Genomic DNA, 19,200 nt, shown 5'->3' with positions numbered 1-19,200 from the left:
ATGTCCGACTCTTAGCGACCCCATAGACAGCAGCCCACCAGGCTCCCCTGTCCCTGGGATTCTCCAGGCAAGAACACTGGAGTGGGTTGCCATTTCCTTTTCCAATGCATGAAAGTGAAAAGTGAAAGTGCAGTCGCTCAGTCATGTCTGACTCTTCGCGACCCCATGGACTGCAGCCCACGAGGCTCCTCCATCCATGGGATTTTCCAGGCAAGAGTACTTGTGTCTGGCATTTGCTTTTTGAAGGACTTGAACTGACATGTCAGGCAAAAGTCAGAATCAGTCAGCAACTAGGTTTTTCCTCCTTTTCAGCATCACCTCTTAGATTCTATCTATCTTTCAAAAGTCAAAGATGTCCTCTTGACTACAGAAGACACTTCCTGAACTTTGTGTTCTTTAAACCCTGAGAGCAAATTTCCTCATTAAATTGCCTCAGTCTGAAAGTTCTAATTTTCCTTATTAGCCTGTAATGTCTGAGGTAAGATTAGAAGGAAGGGAAGATTGTGGAAATGGGCTGTAACTATTTTGTTAGTCTGATTCTCAGCCTTAATTTTAACTACCAAGGAGCCTTCTTATTTTCCCTCATGGAATTTATGTTTCAAAAGCTTTACTCACACTCTTATTTAGGTGTTTTACACATTTGTGCTAATAAAAGAGAGAAATTCCTGCCAAGCAGAGCCTCTAATTAACATTAGATCATTTTTTCAGTTGATTCATTCTTGATATTGATAAGTGAAGAAACTCACTCTAATGAAGTGCAATTGTATTGCAAATGGGTTATCTATATGATGACCACAAATAGCTATTATACCTATTCTGTGGGTCCTCAAATGTCTGCAGATGGGGAGCTAAACCTTCAGCCCTGGTGACCTCTATTCTTTCTGAGCAGCTCTTCCTGGTGTTGGCCTTTGTCATTGCCTGACTGGGTCTTTCAGAGAGTGTTATTCCACCCATACACCCACACTCTATTTGCTGTCTCCCCAGGACTGTGCCTTTCCTGGTGGAGGAAGAGTTGATACAGACTTGAATTACTATTGCTCTTCTCAGCTCTCCCCTCTCTCTTCTTATTTATGATTAATACTTTTCACCTCATTCCTGAAACACAGACCTTGCAAATTGCTCTACGTACGTAATCTACAGATTAGAGTTCAACATCTTGACTACATTAGGCCACCTGCAGACTTTTTCCTGAAGTAGTTGTCTTTTTTTATTGCCGTACCACAGAATTTGTATGTTATTCAAACCAAAGCTTTATAGTATAATTTTGATACTAAACAGCCTGATAAAAGAGCAAAAGGTCCCTGGGAATTGGGATGTGTGTCTTAAAGGTGGGTGTGTTGGTACAAGTTAAAGTGCAAAGGAGATGGAGCTCCAGGAAATGAAAACATAGAAAACCCAATAATTTACAGCCTGTTTACCTGCAGTCACTCCAGAAGATTTTCAATGAGATAAATATAACTTAGCCTTGGAGGATTAAGTGATGTGTGTCTCCTGCAAGTTTCAAAGATTTCTTACTCCACTGATTTTTGAGACCTTGATAAAAATAACTTTTGCCTGATTTGTTGCAGCAGAATCATCAGAAATTACAATGTAATCTAAAACTTTTGACTGCTAGTCTCTTGCTGCATCCTTATATATTTTGTGTGACAGTGAGTGTTGCAGAGGACACATTTTATCATATTTGTCAAATTTTTCATTTTCATATCATTTGTAAAAATTTCTGTGGGTGTCAGATGTTTGATATGAGGCAGGAATATAACTCTATAACTCTTTCAATCATACAAAACATTATGATTCTGTATATTTAGATGTGTAGGACTTACCCAATAGTGTTAATTGCTTTAGAAAATCACTGCAGATGGTGACTGCAGCCATGAAATTAAAAGACGCTTACTCCTTGGAAGGAAAGTTATGACCAACCTAGATAGCATATTGAAAAGCAGAGACATTACTTTGCCAACAAAGGTCCATCTAGTCAAGGCTATGGTTTTTCCTGTGGTCATGTATGGATGTGAGAGTTGGACTGTGAAGAAGGCTGAGTGCCGAAGTATTGATGCTTTTGAACTGTGGTGTTGGAGAAGACTCTTGAGAGTCCGTTGGAGTGCAAGGAGATCCAACCAGTTCATTCTGAAGGAGATCAGCCCTGGGATTTCTTTGGAGGGAATGATGCTGAAGCTAAAACTCCAGTACTTTGGCCACCTCATGAGAAGAGCTGACTCATTGGAAAAGACTCTGATGCTGGGAGGGATTGGGGGCAGGAGGAGAAGGGGACGCCAGAGGATGAGATGGCTGAATGGCATCACTGACTCGATGGACTTGAGTCTGAGTGAACTCCAGGAGTTGGTGATGGACAGGGAGGCCTGGTGTGCTTCGATTCATGGGGTCGCAAAGAGTCGGACACGACTGAGCGACTGGACTGAACTGAACTGAACTGAATATAGGAGAAGGCAATGGCAACCCACTCCAGTACTCTTGCCCGGAAAATCCCATGGACGGAGGAGCCTGGTAGGCTACAGTCCATGGGGTCGCTACGAGTCAGACACGACTGAACGACTTCCCTTTCACTTTTCACTTTCATGCATTGGAGAAGGAAATGGCAACCCACTCAAGTGTTCTTGCCTAGAGAATCCCAGGGATGGGGGTGCCTGGTGGGCTGCCGTCTATGGGGTTGCACAGAGTCGGATATGACTGATGCGACTCAGCAGCAGCAGCAGCAGCATAACTAATATAAAATATGTACTTAAAATGCTTATGAATTACGTAAGGAAACAGTACTCAGACATTTGAAGATTGTTACTTTTTTCCCTCTTTATTTTATATACTCTGCCTACAAATGTTTGTCAACTATTATATGGAATTTGTGGTGGGTAATGTCCCAAAACACATCAATCAGAGACCAGTCAAATAAGTTATGGTATATCCATTCTGTGAATACTTTGCAGTGATTAAAAAACAAACACACAAAAAAACAGTGTACTAATGGAAAGAGGTATAAGATGTATTATGAAATAAAATAATCAAGGTGCTGTGGAAGGAAAGTAGTAATTAACTGAATGAATGAGGGATGTGGGTGTGTTGAAAGGAAGAATCTTCATTTTAGACTTTTATGTAGTATTTGATGACATGGTACAAAAATCAAATACTACATAAAAGTCTAAAACGAAGATTCTTCCTTTCAACACACCCCACATCCCTCATTCATTCAGTTAATTACTACTTTCGGAGAAGGCAATGGCACCCACTCCAGCACTCTTGCCTGGAAAATCCCATGGACGCAGGACCCTGGTGGGCCACAGTCCATGGGGTCGCTAAGAGTCGGACATGACTGAGCGACTTCCTCCTACTTTTCACTTTCATGCATTGGAGAAGGAAATGGCAACCCACTCCAGTATTCTTGCCTGAAGAATCCCAGGGATGGGGGAGCCTGGTGGGCTGCCGTCTATGGGGTCGCACAGAGTCGGACACGACTGAAGCGACTTAGTAGTAAGTAGTAGTAGTAGTAGTATTCAGAAATTTAAAATTAAAAGTAGGTGAAGGAATTGTGGCAAAAGCAGAATACGAAAGCAGAACCTTGGATTTAGTCTTACCATGTTTAGAATGGTTCAAGTATTTCTGAAATGGAGATGACAGTAGAGAAGTATAATTATAGTGTCAGTAGCAGATAACTTTTATATTGATTTTTTTTTAATGGGCCAGATACCGAAGTAAGTAAAAAACACTTTGTTATGCAGTGTTTATAAGCTTATTAAAGTATGTCATTTAACAGTGTAGCAGCTCTATGAGGAAATAGCGATTATTTCTCTTATTTAATGGAAGAGTATGCTGAAGCTTAGGATTCTTGAGTAACTATCCAAGGTTACACTGCTAGTAAATGACTGAGCCAAGAGTCATCCTGGTCTAGGTCATGAGCCTGTCTTGTTATTTATTCATATGTAGTGATCATATATATGAGGTTATACCATACTTATGAAGAGTATCTTCTGTGGACCCTTAGAGAACACTTAAGTAATGAACAACAATATCCTATGATATCCTTATGGTAAAGTAAATATGGCAGTGAGTGTGTTAAATTGTTTTTCGTAAGTATTGCTCTGTATTGGCTGAAACCTAACAAAACTACAATTTTGGTTTTGGCCATATATCATGTGAACTCTTGAGTATTAACTATACTGAGTGGACTGCACATTTATCAGATTGCCTTGCTCAAATTATTTTCTTCTGAGCTATTCTTTGATGATGAATGTTAGTAAGTTTGAGGTTATAGTCCCCAGGGGTACCTGGAAAACACTTGTTTTGACTGGAGAGCAATATATTTTAATAGGTGATTGAGGTAAAGGAGGGAGAAGGCAATGGCACCCCACTCCAGTACTCTTGCCCTGAAAATCCCATGGACGGAGGAGCCTGGTAGGCTGCAGTCCATGGGGTCGCTAAGAGTCGGACATGACTGAGCGGCTTCACTTTCACTTTTCACTTTCATGCATTGGAGAAGGAAATGGCAACCCACTCCAGTGTTCTTGCCTGGAGAATCCCAGGGACGGGGGAGCCTGGTGGGCTGCCGTCTATGGGGTCGCACATATAAATGGGGAGTTATATCCCCTAAAATACAGTTTCAGAAGTTGAAAACCAGTGACCTCTAGGCCATATTCAGCTTGCTAATGATTTTGGTTTTACTTGCAGAGAGTTTTGTTTTGTTTTCATTTATTTTTTCTTGTTGAGCCAAGATTGTCTTTTTTTTTAATTAATTTTTTTAATGAAGGATAATTGCTTTACAGAATTTTGTTGTTTTCTGTCAAATCTCCACATGAATCACCCATAGGTATACATATGGGTGTATGTATACACCCTTTTGAACCTCCCTCCCATCTCCCTTCCCATCCCACCACTCTAGGTTGATACAGAGCCCTGTTTGAATTTCCTGAGCCATACAGCAAATTCCCGTTGGCTATCTATTTTACATGTGGTAATGTAAGTTTCCATGTTACTCTTTCCATACATCTCACCCTCTCCCCATGTCCATAAGTCTGCTCTCTATGTCTGTTTCTCCATTGCTGCCCTGTAAATAAATTCTTCAGTACCATTTCTCTAGATTTCTTATATGTGCGTTAGAATATGATATTTATCTTTCTCTTTCTGACTCACTTCACTCTGTCTAATAGGTTCTAGGTTCATCCACCTCATCAGAACTGACTCAAATGTATTCCTTTCTGTGGCTGAGTAATATTCCACTGTGTATATGTACCACAACTTCTTTATCCATTCATCTGTTGATGAACATCTAGGTTGCTTCTGTCTTCTGGCTATGTAAATAGTGCTGCAATGAACATTGGGATACATGTGTCTTTTTCAATTTTGGTTTCCTCAGGGTATATGCCTAGGAGTGGGATTTCTGGGTCATATGGTCGTTTTATTCCTCGTTTTTTAAGGAATCTTCATACCATCTTCCATAGTGACTATATCAATTTACATTCCCACCAACAGTGCAGGAGCTTTCCCTTTTCTCCACACCCTCTCCAGCATTTATTGTTTGTAGACTTTTTGATGATGGCCATTCTGACCAGTGTGAGGTGATGTCTTATTGTGGTTTTGATTTGCATTTCTTTAATACTGAGTGATGTTGAGCATTTTTTCATGTGTTTGTTAGCCATCTGTATGTCTTTTTTTAAGAAATATCTGTTTAGGTCTTTTTCCCACTTTTTGATTGGGTTCTTTGTTTTTCTGGCATTGAGTTGTATTAGCTGCTTTTATATTTTGGATATTGATCCTTTGTCTGTTGTTTCATTTGCTATTATTTTCTCCCATTCTGAGGGTTGTCTTTTTCACCTTGCTACAGTTTGATGTGCAAAATCTGTTAAGTTTAATCAGGTCCCACTTGTTTACTTTTGATTTTATTTTCATTACTCTAGGAGATAAGTCATAGAGGATCTTGCTTTAATTTATGTCATCAAGTGTTCTTCCTATGTTTTCCTCTGAGAGTTTTATAGTTTCTAGTCTTACATTTAGGTCTTTAATCCATTTTGAGTTTATCTTTGTGTATGGTGATAGGACGGAGAAGGCAATGGCAACCCACTCCAGTACTCTTGCCTGGAAAATTCCATGGATGGAGGAGCCTGGTAGGCTGCAGTCCATGGGGTCGCTAAGAGTCGGGCACGACTGAGTGACTTCACTTTCACTTTTCACTTTCATGCATTGGAGAAGGAAATGGCAACCCACTCCAGTATTCTTGCCTGGAGAATCCCAGGGACAGAGGAGCCTAGTGGGCTGCCGTCTATGAGCACCAGCAGCAGCGGCGGCTGTCTTTTCCCCATTGTATATTCTTGTCTCCTTTGTCAAAAATAAAATGCCCATAGGTGCATGGATTTATTTCTGGGCTTTCTTTCTTGTTCCATTGGTCTGTATTTCTGTTTTTGTGCCAGTACCATACTGTCTTGATGATTATAGCTTTGTAGTATAATCTGAAGTCAGGAAGGTTGATTCCTCCAGCTCCATTCTTCTTTCTCAAGACCGCATTGGCTATTTAGGGTCTTTTGTGTTTCCATATGAATTGTGAAATTTTTTGTTCTAGTTCTGTGAAAAATGCCATTGGTAATTTTATAGGGATTGCACCGATTCTGTAGATTGCATTTGGTAGTATAGTCATTTTCACAATATTGATTGTTCCTACCCAGGAACATGAAGTATTTCTCCATCTGTTTATGTCATCTTTGATTTCTTTCATCAGTGCCTTATAATTTTCTGTGTATAGTTCTTTTGTCTCCCTAGGTAAGTTTATTCTTAGGTATTTAATTTTTTTGTTGCAATGGTGAATGGGATTGATTCCTTAATTTCTCTTTCTGCTTTTTCATTGTTGGTGTATAGAAATGCAAGTGATTTCTGTGTATTGATTTTGTTCTGCAACTTTGCTAAATTCACTGATTAGCTCTAGTAATTTTCTGATGCTATCTATAGGGTTTTCTATGTACAGTATCATGTCATCTGCAAGCAGTGAGGGCTTTACTTCTTTTTCAATCTATTTTCCTTTTATTTCTTTTTCTTCTCTGATTGCTGTAGCTAGGACTTCCAGAACTAGGTTGAATAATAGTGGTGAAAGTGAACACTCTTGTCTTGTTCCTGATCTTAGGGGGAATGCTTTCAGTTTTTCACCATTGAGAATAAGGTTTGCTGTAGGTTTATCATATATGGCCTTTACTGTGTTGAGGTAGATTCCTTCTATGTCCAGTTTTTTGAAGAGTTTTAATCATAAATGGGTGCTGAATTTTGTCAAAAGCTTTTCTGCATCTGTTGAGATTATCATATGCTTTTTATCTTTCAATTTGTTAATATGGTGTATCATATTGATTGATTTGCATATATTGAAGAAACCTTGCATTCCTGGAATAAACCCAACTTGATCATGGTGTGTGAGCTTTTTGATGTGTTGCTGAATTCTGTTTGTTAAAATTTTGTTGAGGATTTTTGCATCTATGTTCTAGTGATATTGGCCTGTAGTTTTCTTTTTTTGTGTTGTCTTTGTCTGGCTTTGGTATCAGGGTGATGATGGCCTTGTAGAATGAGTTTGAAAGTGTTCCTTCTTCTGCAATTTTTTGAAAGAGTTGGAAGGATGGGCATTAACTCTTCTTTAAATGTTTGATAGAATTCTGCTGTGAAGCCATCTGGTCCTGGGCTTTTGTTTTTTGGGAGACTTTTGATCACAGCTTCAATTTCAATGCTTGAAATTGGGTTTTCATAATTTCTATTGCTTACTGGTTCAGTCTTGGAAGACTGAACTTTTCTAAGAATCTGTCCATTTCTTCCAGGTTATCCATTTTATTGCCATATAGTTGTTCATAATAGTCTCTTATAATCATTTGTATTTCTGCCTTGTCTGTTGTAACCTCTCCTTTTTCATTTCTAATTTTGTTGATTTGATTCTTCTTGCTTTTGTTCTTAATGTGTCTGGCTAAAGGTTTGTCAACTTTATCTTCTCAAAGACCCAGCTTTTAGTTTTTTAATCTTTACTCTTGTTTCTTTCATTTCTTTTTCATTTATTTCTGCTCGGATTTTTGTGCTTTCTTTCCTTCTACTAATTTTGTTTTGTTTTTTGGTTCTTTTCCCAGTTGTTTTAGGTGTAAAGTTAGGTTGTCCGTTCGATATTTTTCTCGTTTCTTGAGGTAGGATTGTATTGCTATAAACTCCCCTCTTAGAAATGCTTTTGTTGCATCCCATAGGTTTTGAATTGTTGTATTTTTACTGTCATTTGTTTCTAGAAATTTTTGTATTTCCCTTTTGATTTCTTCAGTATTGTTATTTGTTGGTTATTTAGAAATGTGTTATTTAATCTCCATGTGTTTGTGTTTCTTACAGTTTTTTTCTTATAAGTGATATCTAGTCTCATAGCATTGTGGTTAGAGAAGATGCTTGATGCTATTTCAATTTTCTTAAATTTACTGAGGTTTGATTTGTGACCCAAGATGTGGTCTGTCCTGGAGAATGTTCCACGTGCACTTGAGAAGAAGGTGTATTTGTCTGCATTTGGATGGAATGTCCTGTAAATATCAATGAGATCCATCTCATCTAATGTATCATTTAAGACTTATGTTTCCTTATTTATTTTCTGTTTTGATCACCTGTCCATTGGTGTGAGGGAGGTTTTAAAGTCTCCTACTATTATTGTGTTACTGTCAATTTCTCCTTTTATGTCTTAGTGTTTTTCTTATGTACTTACGTGTTCCTATGTTGGGTGCATAGATAATTACAAGTTTTATGTCTTTCTCTTGAATTGATCCCTTGATCATTATGTAGTGTCCTTCCTTATCTCTTGTAATCGTCTTTATTTTAAGGTCTATTTTGTCTAATATGAAGATTGCTATTCCAGCTTTCTTTTGCTTCCCATTTGCATGGAATATATTTTTCCATCCTCCCACTGTCCATCTGTATGTATCTTTAGGTCTGAAGTGGGTTTCTTGTAGACAGCATATAAATGGGTCTTGTTTTTATATCCATTCACTCAGTCAGTGTCTTTTGGTTGGAGCATTTAATCCATTTATATTTAAAGTAATTATCGATATATATGTTCCTTTTGTCATTTTCTTAATTGTTTGGGGTTGATTTTGTCGATCTTTTTTCTTTTCTTGTATTTCTTGACTATATAAGTCCCTTTAACATTTGTTGTAAAGCCAGTTTGGTCATACTGCATTATCTTAACTTTTGCTTGTCAGAAAAGCTTTTTATTTCTCCATCGATTTTGAATGAAATCTTTGCCAGGTACAGTAATCTTGGTTATAGATTTTCCCCTTTCAACAGTTTAAATATATCCTGCCATTCCCTTCTGCTGAAAGATCAGCTGTTAAGCATATGGGGTTTCCTTTGTATGGTACTTGTTCTTCTCCCTTGCTGCTTTGAATATTCTTTCTTTGTGTTTAGTCTTTGTTAGTTTGATTAGCATGTGTCTTGGCGTGTTTCTCCTTGGGTTTATCCTGTATGGGACTCTTTATGCCTCTTGGAATTGATTGATTATTTCCTTTTCCATGTTGGGGAAATTTTCGACTATAATCTCTTCAAAAATTTTCTCATACCTTTTTGTTTTTCTCTTCTTCTTCTGCGACCCCTATAATTCAAATATTGTTGCATTTGTTATTGTCCCAGAGGTCTCTGAGACTATCCTGAGTTTTTTTCATTCTTTTTACTTTGTTTTGCTCTTGGAAGTTATTTCCACCATTTTATCTTCCAGCTCACTGATTCGTTCTTCTGCTTCAAATAGCCTACTATTGATTGCTTCTAGAGTGTTTTTAATTTCAGTAATTGTATTGTTTGTCTCTGTATGTTTATTCTTTAATTCTTCTGTGTCTTTGTTAATTGATTCTTATATTTTCTCCACTTTGTTTTCAAGGTTTTTGATCATCTTTAGTATCATTCTGAATTCTTTTTCAGGTACTTTGCCTATTTCCTCTTCATTTATTTGGACTTCTGTGTTTCTAGTTTGTTCCTTCTTTGTGTAGTATTTTTCTGCCTTTTCATTATTATTTTTTTAACTTACTGTGTTTGAGGTCTCCTTTTCCCAGGCTTCAGAGTTGAATTCTTTCTTCCTTTTGGTTTCTGCCCCGCTAAGGTTGGTCCAGTGGTTTGTGTAGGCTTTGTATAGGGTGAGATTTGTGCTGAGTTTTTGTTTGCTTGTTTGTTTTTCCTCTGATGGGCAAGGCTGAGTAAGGTGGTAATCCTGTCAGCTGATGACTGGGTTTGTATTTTTGTTTTATTTGTTGTCTAGATGAGGTGTCCTGCACAGGGTCCTACTGGTGGTTGGGTGATGCTGGGTCTTGTATTCAAGTGGTTTCCTTTGTGTGAGTTCTATATGATACTCACTATGGTTAGTTCTCTGGTAATCTAGGATCTTAGAGTTAGTGCTGCCACTCCAAAGGGTCAGGGCTTTATCTCTGGTCAGGAACGAAGATTCTACAAGTGTTTTGTTATGGCATTAAGTGAGATTATGTCAAAAAATGAGGAACCAAAATGAACCCCAGACAAATGTCAGTTACAAAATCAGGCAAATAATAATTAAAATAATGGATTATACACATATACATATACACCCACGAACAAAGTCAAAACAGTCCAACAAAAATAAAGTGCAATAGATTGACCCAGTGAACAAAGAAAACCAAAAATTACGTCTACCAGGACAAAGCTAACTAAAGCAAAAACTGGAAAACAAAACTAAAGCAAAGTGCCAAGTGGGGAAGAAAGCAATGAAAATAAAACTAACATATGTTGAGAGGAAAGAAAAAAAAGAAAGAATACATATGCAAAGTTAAATAGAGGTAGATAAAGAAGATTTGTATACATTAAAGATTAAATGTAAGGGCAAAAGAACAGTAGAAAAAGCAAACAAAGGATTAAGTGTAGAAAAAGTAATAATAGGCTTGAAAAATTAAAAAAAGAGAAAAGGAAAAAAAAAAAAAAAGGGAAACTTCCCAGAACTGCTAAAGCCCAATGTAGAGGCAGGGGTTTATAACAACAATAAAAAATGTGGCTGAGAAAGAAAAAGCTCAAAAGCTTAATTAGATTTCATAGGGCCAATAAAATTGACAACTATAGCATAGTGGGAAAAAAAGAAAAAACCAAAAGAATCTACAGAACAAGTCAAAACATAAGAATAATAATTGTTTTTCTTGAGTCACTGCTGTCAGAGTCCTTTCCCTCACTGGGAGTCACAGTCCACCTCACCTCCCTAGGATGCCCTCCAACACTGCTGATCTCTGGACCTGCTTTGGGGGCAGCTCAGAGTCTAATCTGGTCCTACTCCTCTGTCTTCTTTAAATGTCCACAGCTATCAGAACTAGTGCATTTTCTTTTGTGGGAGCTCTCAGTAACCTTTTATATATACATAGACACAGAGTCTACCTAGTTGATTGTGTGGATTTAATCTGTAGTTTGTACAGCTGGTGGGAAGTTTTGGGTCTTCTTCCTTAGTCACACTGCCCCTGGGTTTCAATCGTGATTTCATTTCCACTTCTACTTGTGGGTTGTTCACTGGAGTTTGCTCCCGAGGCTGCCCTGGAGGACTTGAGTTTGCCCCTGTGAGGGCCACTTGTGGAGATGGTGCAGCTGCTTGGGTCACAGGGGTTCCAACAGCACCGGGTACTCAGGGGAGTTGGCGGCTAGGGCAGCAGGAAATACAGTGCTCTAGAAGGGTATGGCAACCAGTATTGGCCAATACACTCCAGTATTCTTGCCTGGAGGCCTGACAGAGAAGCCTGGCAGGCCACAGTCTACAAGGTTGCAAAGAGTCGGACACTACTGAAGCAACCCTGCACACTTAGATGCAAGACTTTTTTTGCCTGTGTCAGCTCTGCCCCAGTGAGAGTTGAGCATGAAGGTGATGCAGCTGCTTGGCTTGTGGGGACCCTGGTGGCGCCAAGTGTGCAGGAACATGGACTGCCTCCGCCATAGGAGTTATGGCCCTATCAGTCTTTTTTCCAGCCTCTTGTAGCTGATCGGAGAAGGCAATGGCACTCTACTCCAGTACTCTTGCCTGGAAAATCCCATGGATGGAGGAGCCTGGTAGGCTGTAGTCCATGGGGTCGCTAAGAGTCGGACACGACTGAGCGACTTCACTTTCACTTTTCACTTTCATGCATTGGAGAAGGAAATGGCAACCCACTCCAGTGTTCTTGCCTGGAGAATCCCAGGGATGGGGGAGCCTGGTGGGCTGCCGTCTATGGGATCGCACAGAGTCGGACACAACTGAAGTGACTTAGCAGTAGCAGTAGCTGATCAGAAGGCCTCTTTGGCCAGTCTTTCTCTGTAGCTCTGCCCATTCAGGGCCCCCTTGGCTGGGATTCTACTCTGTAGATCAGTACATCAGGCACTTAAAGGGGCACCCTGGGGTGGGGTCCGACTCTGTAGTTCAGTGTGTCAGGCGTTTGATGGGCCAGCCTCTCTATTGTTCAGCTGCTGATGGTGGCACCTATGGAGAGAGAGTCAATGGTGATGGCTCCACCCCCTACGCGTGACTCAGCAGTATTGCCTTGCTTCCATGGCTGCCCGGCTTTCCTCCACAGGCATTTCCCACCACAATCTCCTCCCTTACATACCCTCAATCTGTCTCTCAGCAGTCAACAGCAGCCCCTTGCCCTGGGATTGCTCCACAATCCCTGAACTCCAGCTCCCAGCCGCTGTACCTTCCAGGGGATCTATGTCCCTGTCTGGAGTATGTATGGCTGCAGCAAGGACTGCATTCCATTTAGGCTGCCACAGATCAGCTGTTTCACTCTCAGCCTTAAATGTTTCTCCTCTGACTCTGTTGCCCAGATGTGGGGATCGGACCCCTGCTTCAGTTCCCCCACCCTCCAAGGGGGGGTTCCAGTCCTACTAACACTCCTGTTTTTCTCCCTAGTTCCTTCGTCCTACCGAGTTTTGTGTGGGTCTATATATTTGTTTCCTCTGGTCAGGTACTCCTGTCTGCTCTCAGCTGGTGTTCTGTATGCCCTTCTGCGTCTGAAGGTGTATTCCTGATGTATCTGTGGAGAGAGATGTCCTCCATGTCCACCTACTCCTCTGCCATCTTGTTCTCCCTGTTTTTATTTTTTAATAGATCCCCAGCCTTTAACATGTGAGAGACTCCACGTAGTGATCCAAGTTTCCATTGTTTCTTGTAAATTTGGTATTGCACCCTTAACGTCTCTTCCTACCTGGCAGCATTTGGTTGTGTTTAGACAGATCCTGTGTTCCCCCGTTTTCCACAGCATCCCCCAGCAGGCCTCCTCAGGTACATCACGTGCTGGCCCTGTGGGTATCGAGCTTTTTTATCTTGTTTTACAATGCAGAATGTTGCTGTAGAACTGAGATGTTATATCAGCCTTTTAATACCATTTTTCTTAAGAAAAACTGCAAACTTTTGTAAGTATTAATTTTTTATACATTTATGGTAGGTATTTCATAAATTTAATATTTAATAAATGGTTTTGACAAATGGATGTTTTTAGTCATTCACCATACTTGAATACTTGTATTTTTTGGTGTGGCATATCTGAGTATATGTAAGTGCCATGTCTTTCATTGTTGAAGATCTGGGTGATATAAATTTTTGATTTGTTTATTACTATAATTTTAGCTTTTTAAAAGTTTTGCTTTTGTAGAAAGAATTTGCTATTTGAAAGTTAGGACACTGACTCTAAATCAAGGATTTATATCATAATCCTTTGATGCTCAGTTTTTTCTTGATAGACTGCTGTGTCAGTGATGAGTTAGTTTTGTAAAATAAAAAACTAAAAGTAAATATGCCTAATTATATAATGCTAGATTAAGAATTTTCTATATAGAAAAGCATATAGTCATTCAAGGTTTTTTAAATAAAGCTGTTGGCCTTGTGCTGGTTATTTTTCTAGAACTTAAGACTTTTAAAATACTGATTTTTGTCTAAATTTTATGTACTGATTTATTTTGTACACATAATATGTAGAGGGATGATAATTTTTATTTTAAGAAATTTTTTTCATTTTATATTTTTTTATTCAAAATTTACTTGGAGGAAAATTGTGCCTTAGCATATAATAATGAATTTTGGTCAAACTTCTTGCCTTAGCATATAATAATGAATTTTGGTCAAACTTCTTTATGATTTCAGAACAAAAATTGCCCAAGATATTGAGAGGCTAATACATCAGAGTGATATCATAGATCGAGTGGTATATGACTTAGATAACCCAAAGTAAGTCTCATTTTTATGTTTTAGTTTTGTTGGTTTTATTCTTATCTTAAAATTTCGGTGTTCTTTTAAAACACAAAGAAATATAGTTAACTTCCACCTAGTTAAGCCTCACTCTGTTTTTATGTTTTACCAGAGATGTAATGGTAATGTAAATCATGTTTATTTGGTTAAATTGAGTATGCTACAAATTTAGTTTTTCTTATGTGGGCTTTTAATAGGTTTAATAAGGGAAACATCACATCTGATGCTTTGTTTTTAAAAGCTGAAACTACCTCCACTTAAGATAATGGAGATTTCATATGAATGCTGCAGTTTTGTCCTGTAATACTGAGCCTTCGTTTCCTTAGGACAACAAATTACCATCCCCTTTAGAAGGAAAATATGCTTGCTGATTTTACACAGTCCCCACTTCTCACTTTCGTCTCTTACTGTTTACAGTCTGCTTCAATCGTTTCATGTTACTTGCCTGACTTTTGAAGCCATTTGTTTGTGATCCCTGGTGGCTCAATGGGTAAAGAATCTACCTGCAGTGCAGGAGACTGTCGGCAGCACAGGAGCCTGGGTTTCGATTCCTGAGTCTGGAAGATCCCCTGGAGAAGGAAACGGCAAGCCACTCCAGTATTTTTGCCTGGAAATTCCCATGGACAGAGGAGCCTGGTGGGCTACATACAGTTCATGGGATTTTAAGAGTCGGACATGACGTGGCGACTAAACCACAAGAATGTTTTAGTGTAATTTCCAATTTAGGGTTATCACTGGTGCCATTGCGTTTAATGATTTTGTTGTTGTTGTTCAGTCAGTCACGTCTGATTCTTTGCAACCCAGTGGACTGCCTCACACCAGGCTTCCCTGTCCTTCACCATCTCCCAGAGCTTGTTCAAACTCATGTCCATTGAGTCAGTGATGCCATCCAGCCGTCTCATCCTCTGTCGTCCCCTTCTCCTCCTGCCTTCACTGTTTCCCAGCATCAGGGTATTTTCTAATGAGTCAGCTCTTCACATGAGGTGGCCAAAGTATTGAAGCTTTAGCTTCAATGAATACTTCAATGAATACCTTCCAATGAATACTCAGGACTGATTTCCTTTAGGATGGACTGATTGGATCTCCTTGTAGTCCAAGGGACTCTAAAGAGTCTTCTCCAACACCACAGTTCAAAAGCATCAGTTCTACGGCATTCAGCCTTCATTATGGTCCAACTCTCATATCCATGCATGATTAAGCTTCTCATTACTGGATACAAATGATTTAAGTGTAGTCATATTCATCATTTTTCATTTTCATTTATTTACTTATATATAATTCATTAGGTGCCATTGCATTGTCTTCAGTAATGAGAACTTTAATCAGCCCATGAATGGGTTTTCGCTCTCTCTCCTTTAACATTCTAATATTTTGGAGAGATTTTATATTTCATTAGTCTTATTTGGAGGAAATAAAACATTTTAAAAGATTTTTGTTAAGAGAGGGTAATGTTATGTCAGAGCTAATGACTGAATTTGAAATAACATTCACAAAAATAAAAAACAAATCTATTCATAATTTCTTAGTTATTTCAATGTTTCTAATTCTGTGTTTGGAGAAGGTGATGGCACCCCACTCCAGTACTCTTGCCTGGAAAATCCCATGGATGGAGGAGCCCGGTAGGCTGCAGTCCTTGGGGTTGCTCAGAGTCAGACAGGACTGAGTGAATTCACTTTCACTTTTCACCTTCATGCATTGGAGAAGGAAATGGCAACCCACTCCAGTATTCTTGCCTGGAGAATCCCAGGGACGGGGGAGCCTGTTGGGCTGCCATCTATGGGGTTGCACAGAGTCGGACACGACTGAAGTGACTTAGCAATTCTGTGTTAGACCAGACAATGTGGTAACACAGAACCTCAAGAACTCTTAAGTGTAGAATATTCTTGTTGTTTAGTTGCTCAGTCATGTCTGACTCTGTGTGACCCTATGGACTGTAGCCCGCCAGGACCTTCTGTCCATGGAATTCTCCAGATAAGAATACTGGAGTGAGTTGCCATTTCCTCCTCCAGAAGATCTTCCAGACCCAGGGAAGTGTCACATGCCAGTGCTATTTCTAACTGAAGTGCCTTTGGACAAAAGCATTGGTCTTCTGGGAGTCTTCATTTTCCCCCATTAGAATGTAAGCTTGAGAAGAGCAAGAATTTGTATTCAGTCAGGGAAATAGATAACTAAAACAGTATCTGGCACCTAGTAGGAGCTCAATAAGTACTTGCTAAAGTAAGGAATATGTAAAATGAAAATAATACTTCCACCTTTTGGGTACTAATTATATTAGACAATAGATAATGAAGCTCTCTAAATTAAAAAAATAGTTTTACCTGAGAACTGCATAGTTTCTAGAATTATTGGTACTCAATACAAGTCATATGCACTTTAAAAAATAACTGGTCTTTTCCATAAGATTACTAATATTTAGAAATGGCATCTAATGAGACAAAATTTTTGTGATTAATATTCACTATATAATTGTGGGGAAAATCTCTACTTGTAATTATAATATTTTGTTCTGTAAATATTAGCCAGAGTTTGTAGTTTGCTTGTGTTGATTTTGTTCTTTGGCTTAAAAATAATGAGGAGGGTGAGCGAGCAATAATGGTGCATTTTTAATCTATAGTGTAGTTTCGTTTTTGCTCACTTGTTTAAATGCTATGTATTTTTTATTCTTACTTAAAATTTTTATTTAGCTATACCATTCCAGAAGAAGCAGATGTGTTGAAGTTTAACTCCAAATTTGAATCTGGGAATCTGCGTAAAGTAATTCAAATTAGAAAGTAAGTCATTAAAATTCTTCTCGTTTTGTTTGTGTATAGATATTTTCCTAATTTTCATCAAATTTGTTTATTTTCTGTTTTCAGAAATGAATATGACCTTATTCTGAACTCAGACATAAATAGCAATCATTATCATCAGTGGTTTTACTTTGAAGTCAGTGGAATGCGACCAAGTATTGCTTATAGGTTCAACATCATTAACTGTGAAAAGTCCAACAGTCAGTTTAATTATGGTAAGACAACATTTCATCCAAATTGAGTACAACTAAAGATTTATTACATGTGCTACTTAAAATAAAGTTTTTAATGAAGTCTGTTCATCCAGAAGAGAATTACATAAAACAATCTCTTTTTTAACTTTTTTATTTTGAATAGAGTCATAAAAAGTTAAAAGTTGTAGAAGTTGCAGAGAAGTTCTGTTCACCAGATTTCCTCTAATGGTTACATCCTACGTAGCTGTACTAGAATGTCAAAACCAGGGTTTGACGTTGGCACAGTGTGGGTGCATAATTCTGTGCCTTTTTATTACATTTGTAGATTCTTCTTATTGTCACCACAACTAGGATAGAGAATTCTTTCAGTACCACCAAGCCTGTGCTACTCCTTTATAGTTCACCATTCAGTTGTAGTTTTCTGTAAATTTTAAAATCTAATTGAAGAAGTTTCCTTTATTACTAGTTTACTGAGAGTTTTTGTTATAAATGGGTATTAAATTTTGACACATGCTTTTTTTCATCAAATGATATGATCATGTGATTTTTCTTCTTTAGCCTGTTAAGATGGCATGTTATATTAATTCATTTTCGAATACTGAACCAGCCTTTTTTATCTGTGAATGAGTTAAATATGTGAATTATAGTCATCATATATAATTGCTAATGTTTTATTAAGAATTTTTAAATTTCTATTCAAGAGGTATATTGAGAGAGATATATATATATATACACACACACATATATATATATATGTTTTTTTATATCATATCTGATTTTGGCATATCATGGTAACAATTACAATTACTTCTAAAACTAGTTGAGTAATACTCCCTCCTCTTATTTTCTGAAAGAGCTTGTGCATATTTGGTGTTAATTCTTAAATGCTTGGTAGAATTCTCCAGAGAAATCATCTGGGCCAGGAGACTTCTTATTTGGTACTCTTTTAAATTAGAGATTAAATTTCTTCTTTAGTAGTTTTTAGGACTATTCAGATTATCTGTTTCACCTTGAGTGAGTTATAGTAGTTTGTTCTTTATAGGAATTGATCAGTTTCTTATAAATTTTCAAATGTGTATGTAAAGTTGTTCATAGTATTTTCTTACTGTCTTTTTAATAGCTTCAGGGTCTCTAGTGATATCCTGTATTTAATTCCTGACAATAGTAACTTGTGTCTTGTCTTTATTTTTCTTGGTCAGTTTTGTTGATATTTTAAAGAACCAGCTTTTTGTTTCACTGTTTTTCTCTAGTGTTTTTCTCATGAGGCAGTTTTTAAAAACCCTAGGGTTGTACCAGCAAAAAAGATATATTTATAGCCTCATTTAAGGCTTTGTACTTATTAGTACTTTAATAGATGTCAAACTTGGGGTTATTTGCCAAGGCATCAGGTTTTTATAGTCAGGTATTATTTAAGTGGAAGATTATTTAATTGTATAAACTTAATATCAGTAATTGAAAATTAAGACATCAAGTTTTTTATTTGATGATAATTTTGTGTTAAGAAAAATTTTTTTCTGGTGTATAAAGATTGAAGAGCTTTAACAGCTAAGGTCAGAGAAGGCAATGGCACCCCACTCCAGTACTCTTGCCTGGAAAATCCCATGGACGGAGGAGCCTCGTGGGCTGCAGTCCATGGGGTCGCTAAGAGTCAGACATGACTGAGCGACCTCACTTTCACTTTTCACTTTCATGCATTGGAGAAGGAAATGGCAACCCACTCCAGTGTTCTTGCCTGGAGAATCCCAGGGACAGGGAAGCCTGGTGGGCTGCCATCTATGGGGTCACACAGAGTTGGACGTGACTGAAGTGACTTAGCAGCAGCAACAGCTAAGGTAGGACATGCTATATTATCTGTTTCAGATAATTGTTCTAAAATGTTAAAAGCATGAATATGATGATACTCTATATAAGGGGACATTTCTGAAAATTGAAGCTGTCAAGATTTGATTCTTCCCAATTGTCATTATTTATATGGAAAACAGAAAATTGTATACTCCAGATAATTATTTCACAT

The 19,200-nt window shown here is 38.1% G+C and overlaps 1 protein-coding gene across 16 annotated transcripts in view; it reads left to right on the top strand.

The window, feature by feature from the left end:
• AGTPBP1 (ATP/GTP binding carboxypeptidase 1) overlaps window positions 1-19,200 on the top strand; it is a 192,913-nt gene that overhangs the window by 114,455 nt on the left and 59,258 nt on the right. For 14 of the 16 annotated variants that reach the window (XM_086416848.1, XM_086416841.1, XM_086416850.1 and 11 more), the window contains 3 exons: window positions 14,099-14,182; window positions 16,888-16,974; window positions 17,059-17,207. In XM_086416848.1, the coding sequence (XP_086272974.1) occupies window positions 14,099-14,182; window positions 16,888-16,974; window positions 17,059-17,207 (320 nt within the window). The remainder of the gene's footprint in view (window positions 1-14,098; window positions 14,183-16,887; window positions 16,975-17,058; window positions 17,208-19,200) is intronic. The other 2 variants (XM_086416844.1, XM_086416843.1) reach the window with 1 other exon arrangement.

This window comes from Bos grunniens, chromosome 8, assembly GCF_055505025.1.
Source record: "Bos grunniens cultivar Pamir isolate PY7600 chromosome 8, Bosgru_T2T1.0, whole genome shotgun sequence".
Classification (NCBI taxonomy): domain Eukaryota; kingdom Metazoa; phylum Chordata; class Mammalia; order Artiodactyla; family Bovidae; genus Bos; species Bos grunniens.
The sequence above is the reverse complement of the archived record's forward strand: the minus strand, read 5'-3'. Positions and strand labels throughout refer to the sequence as shown.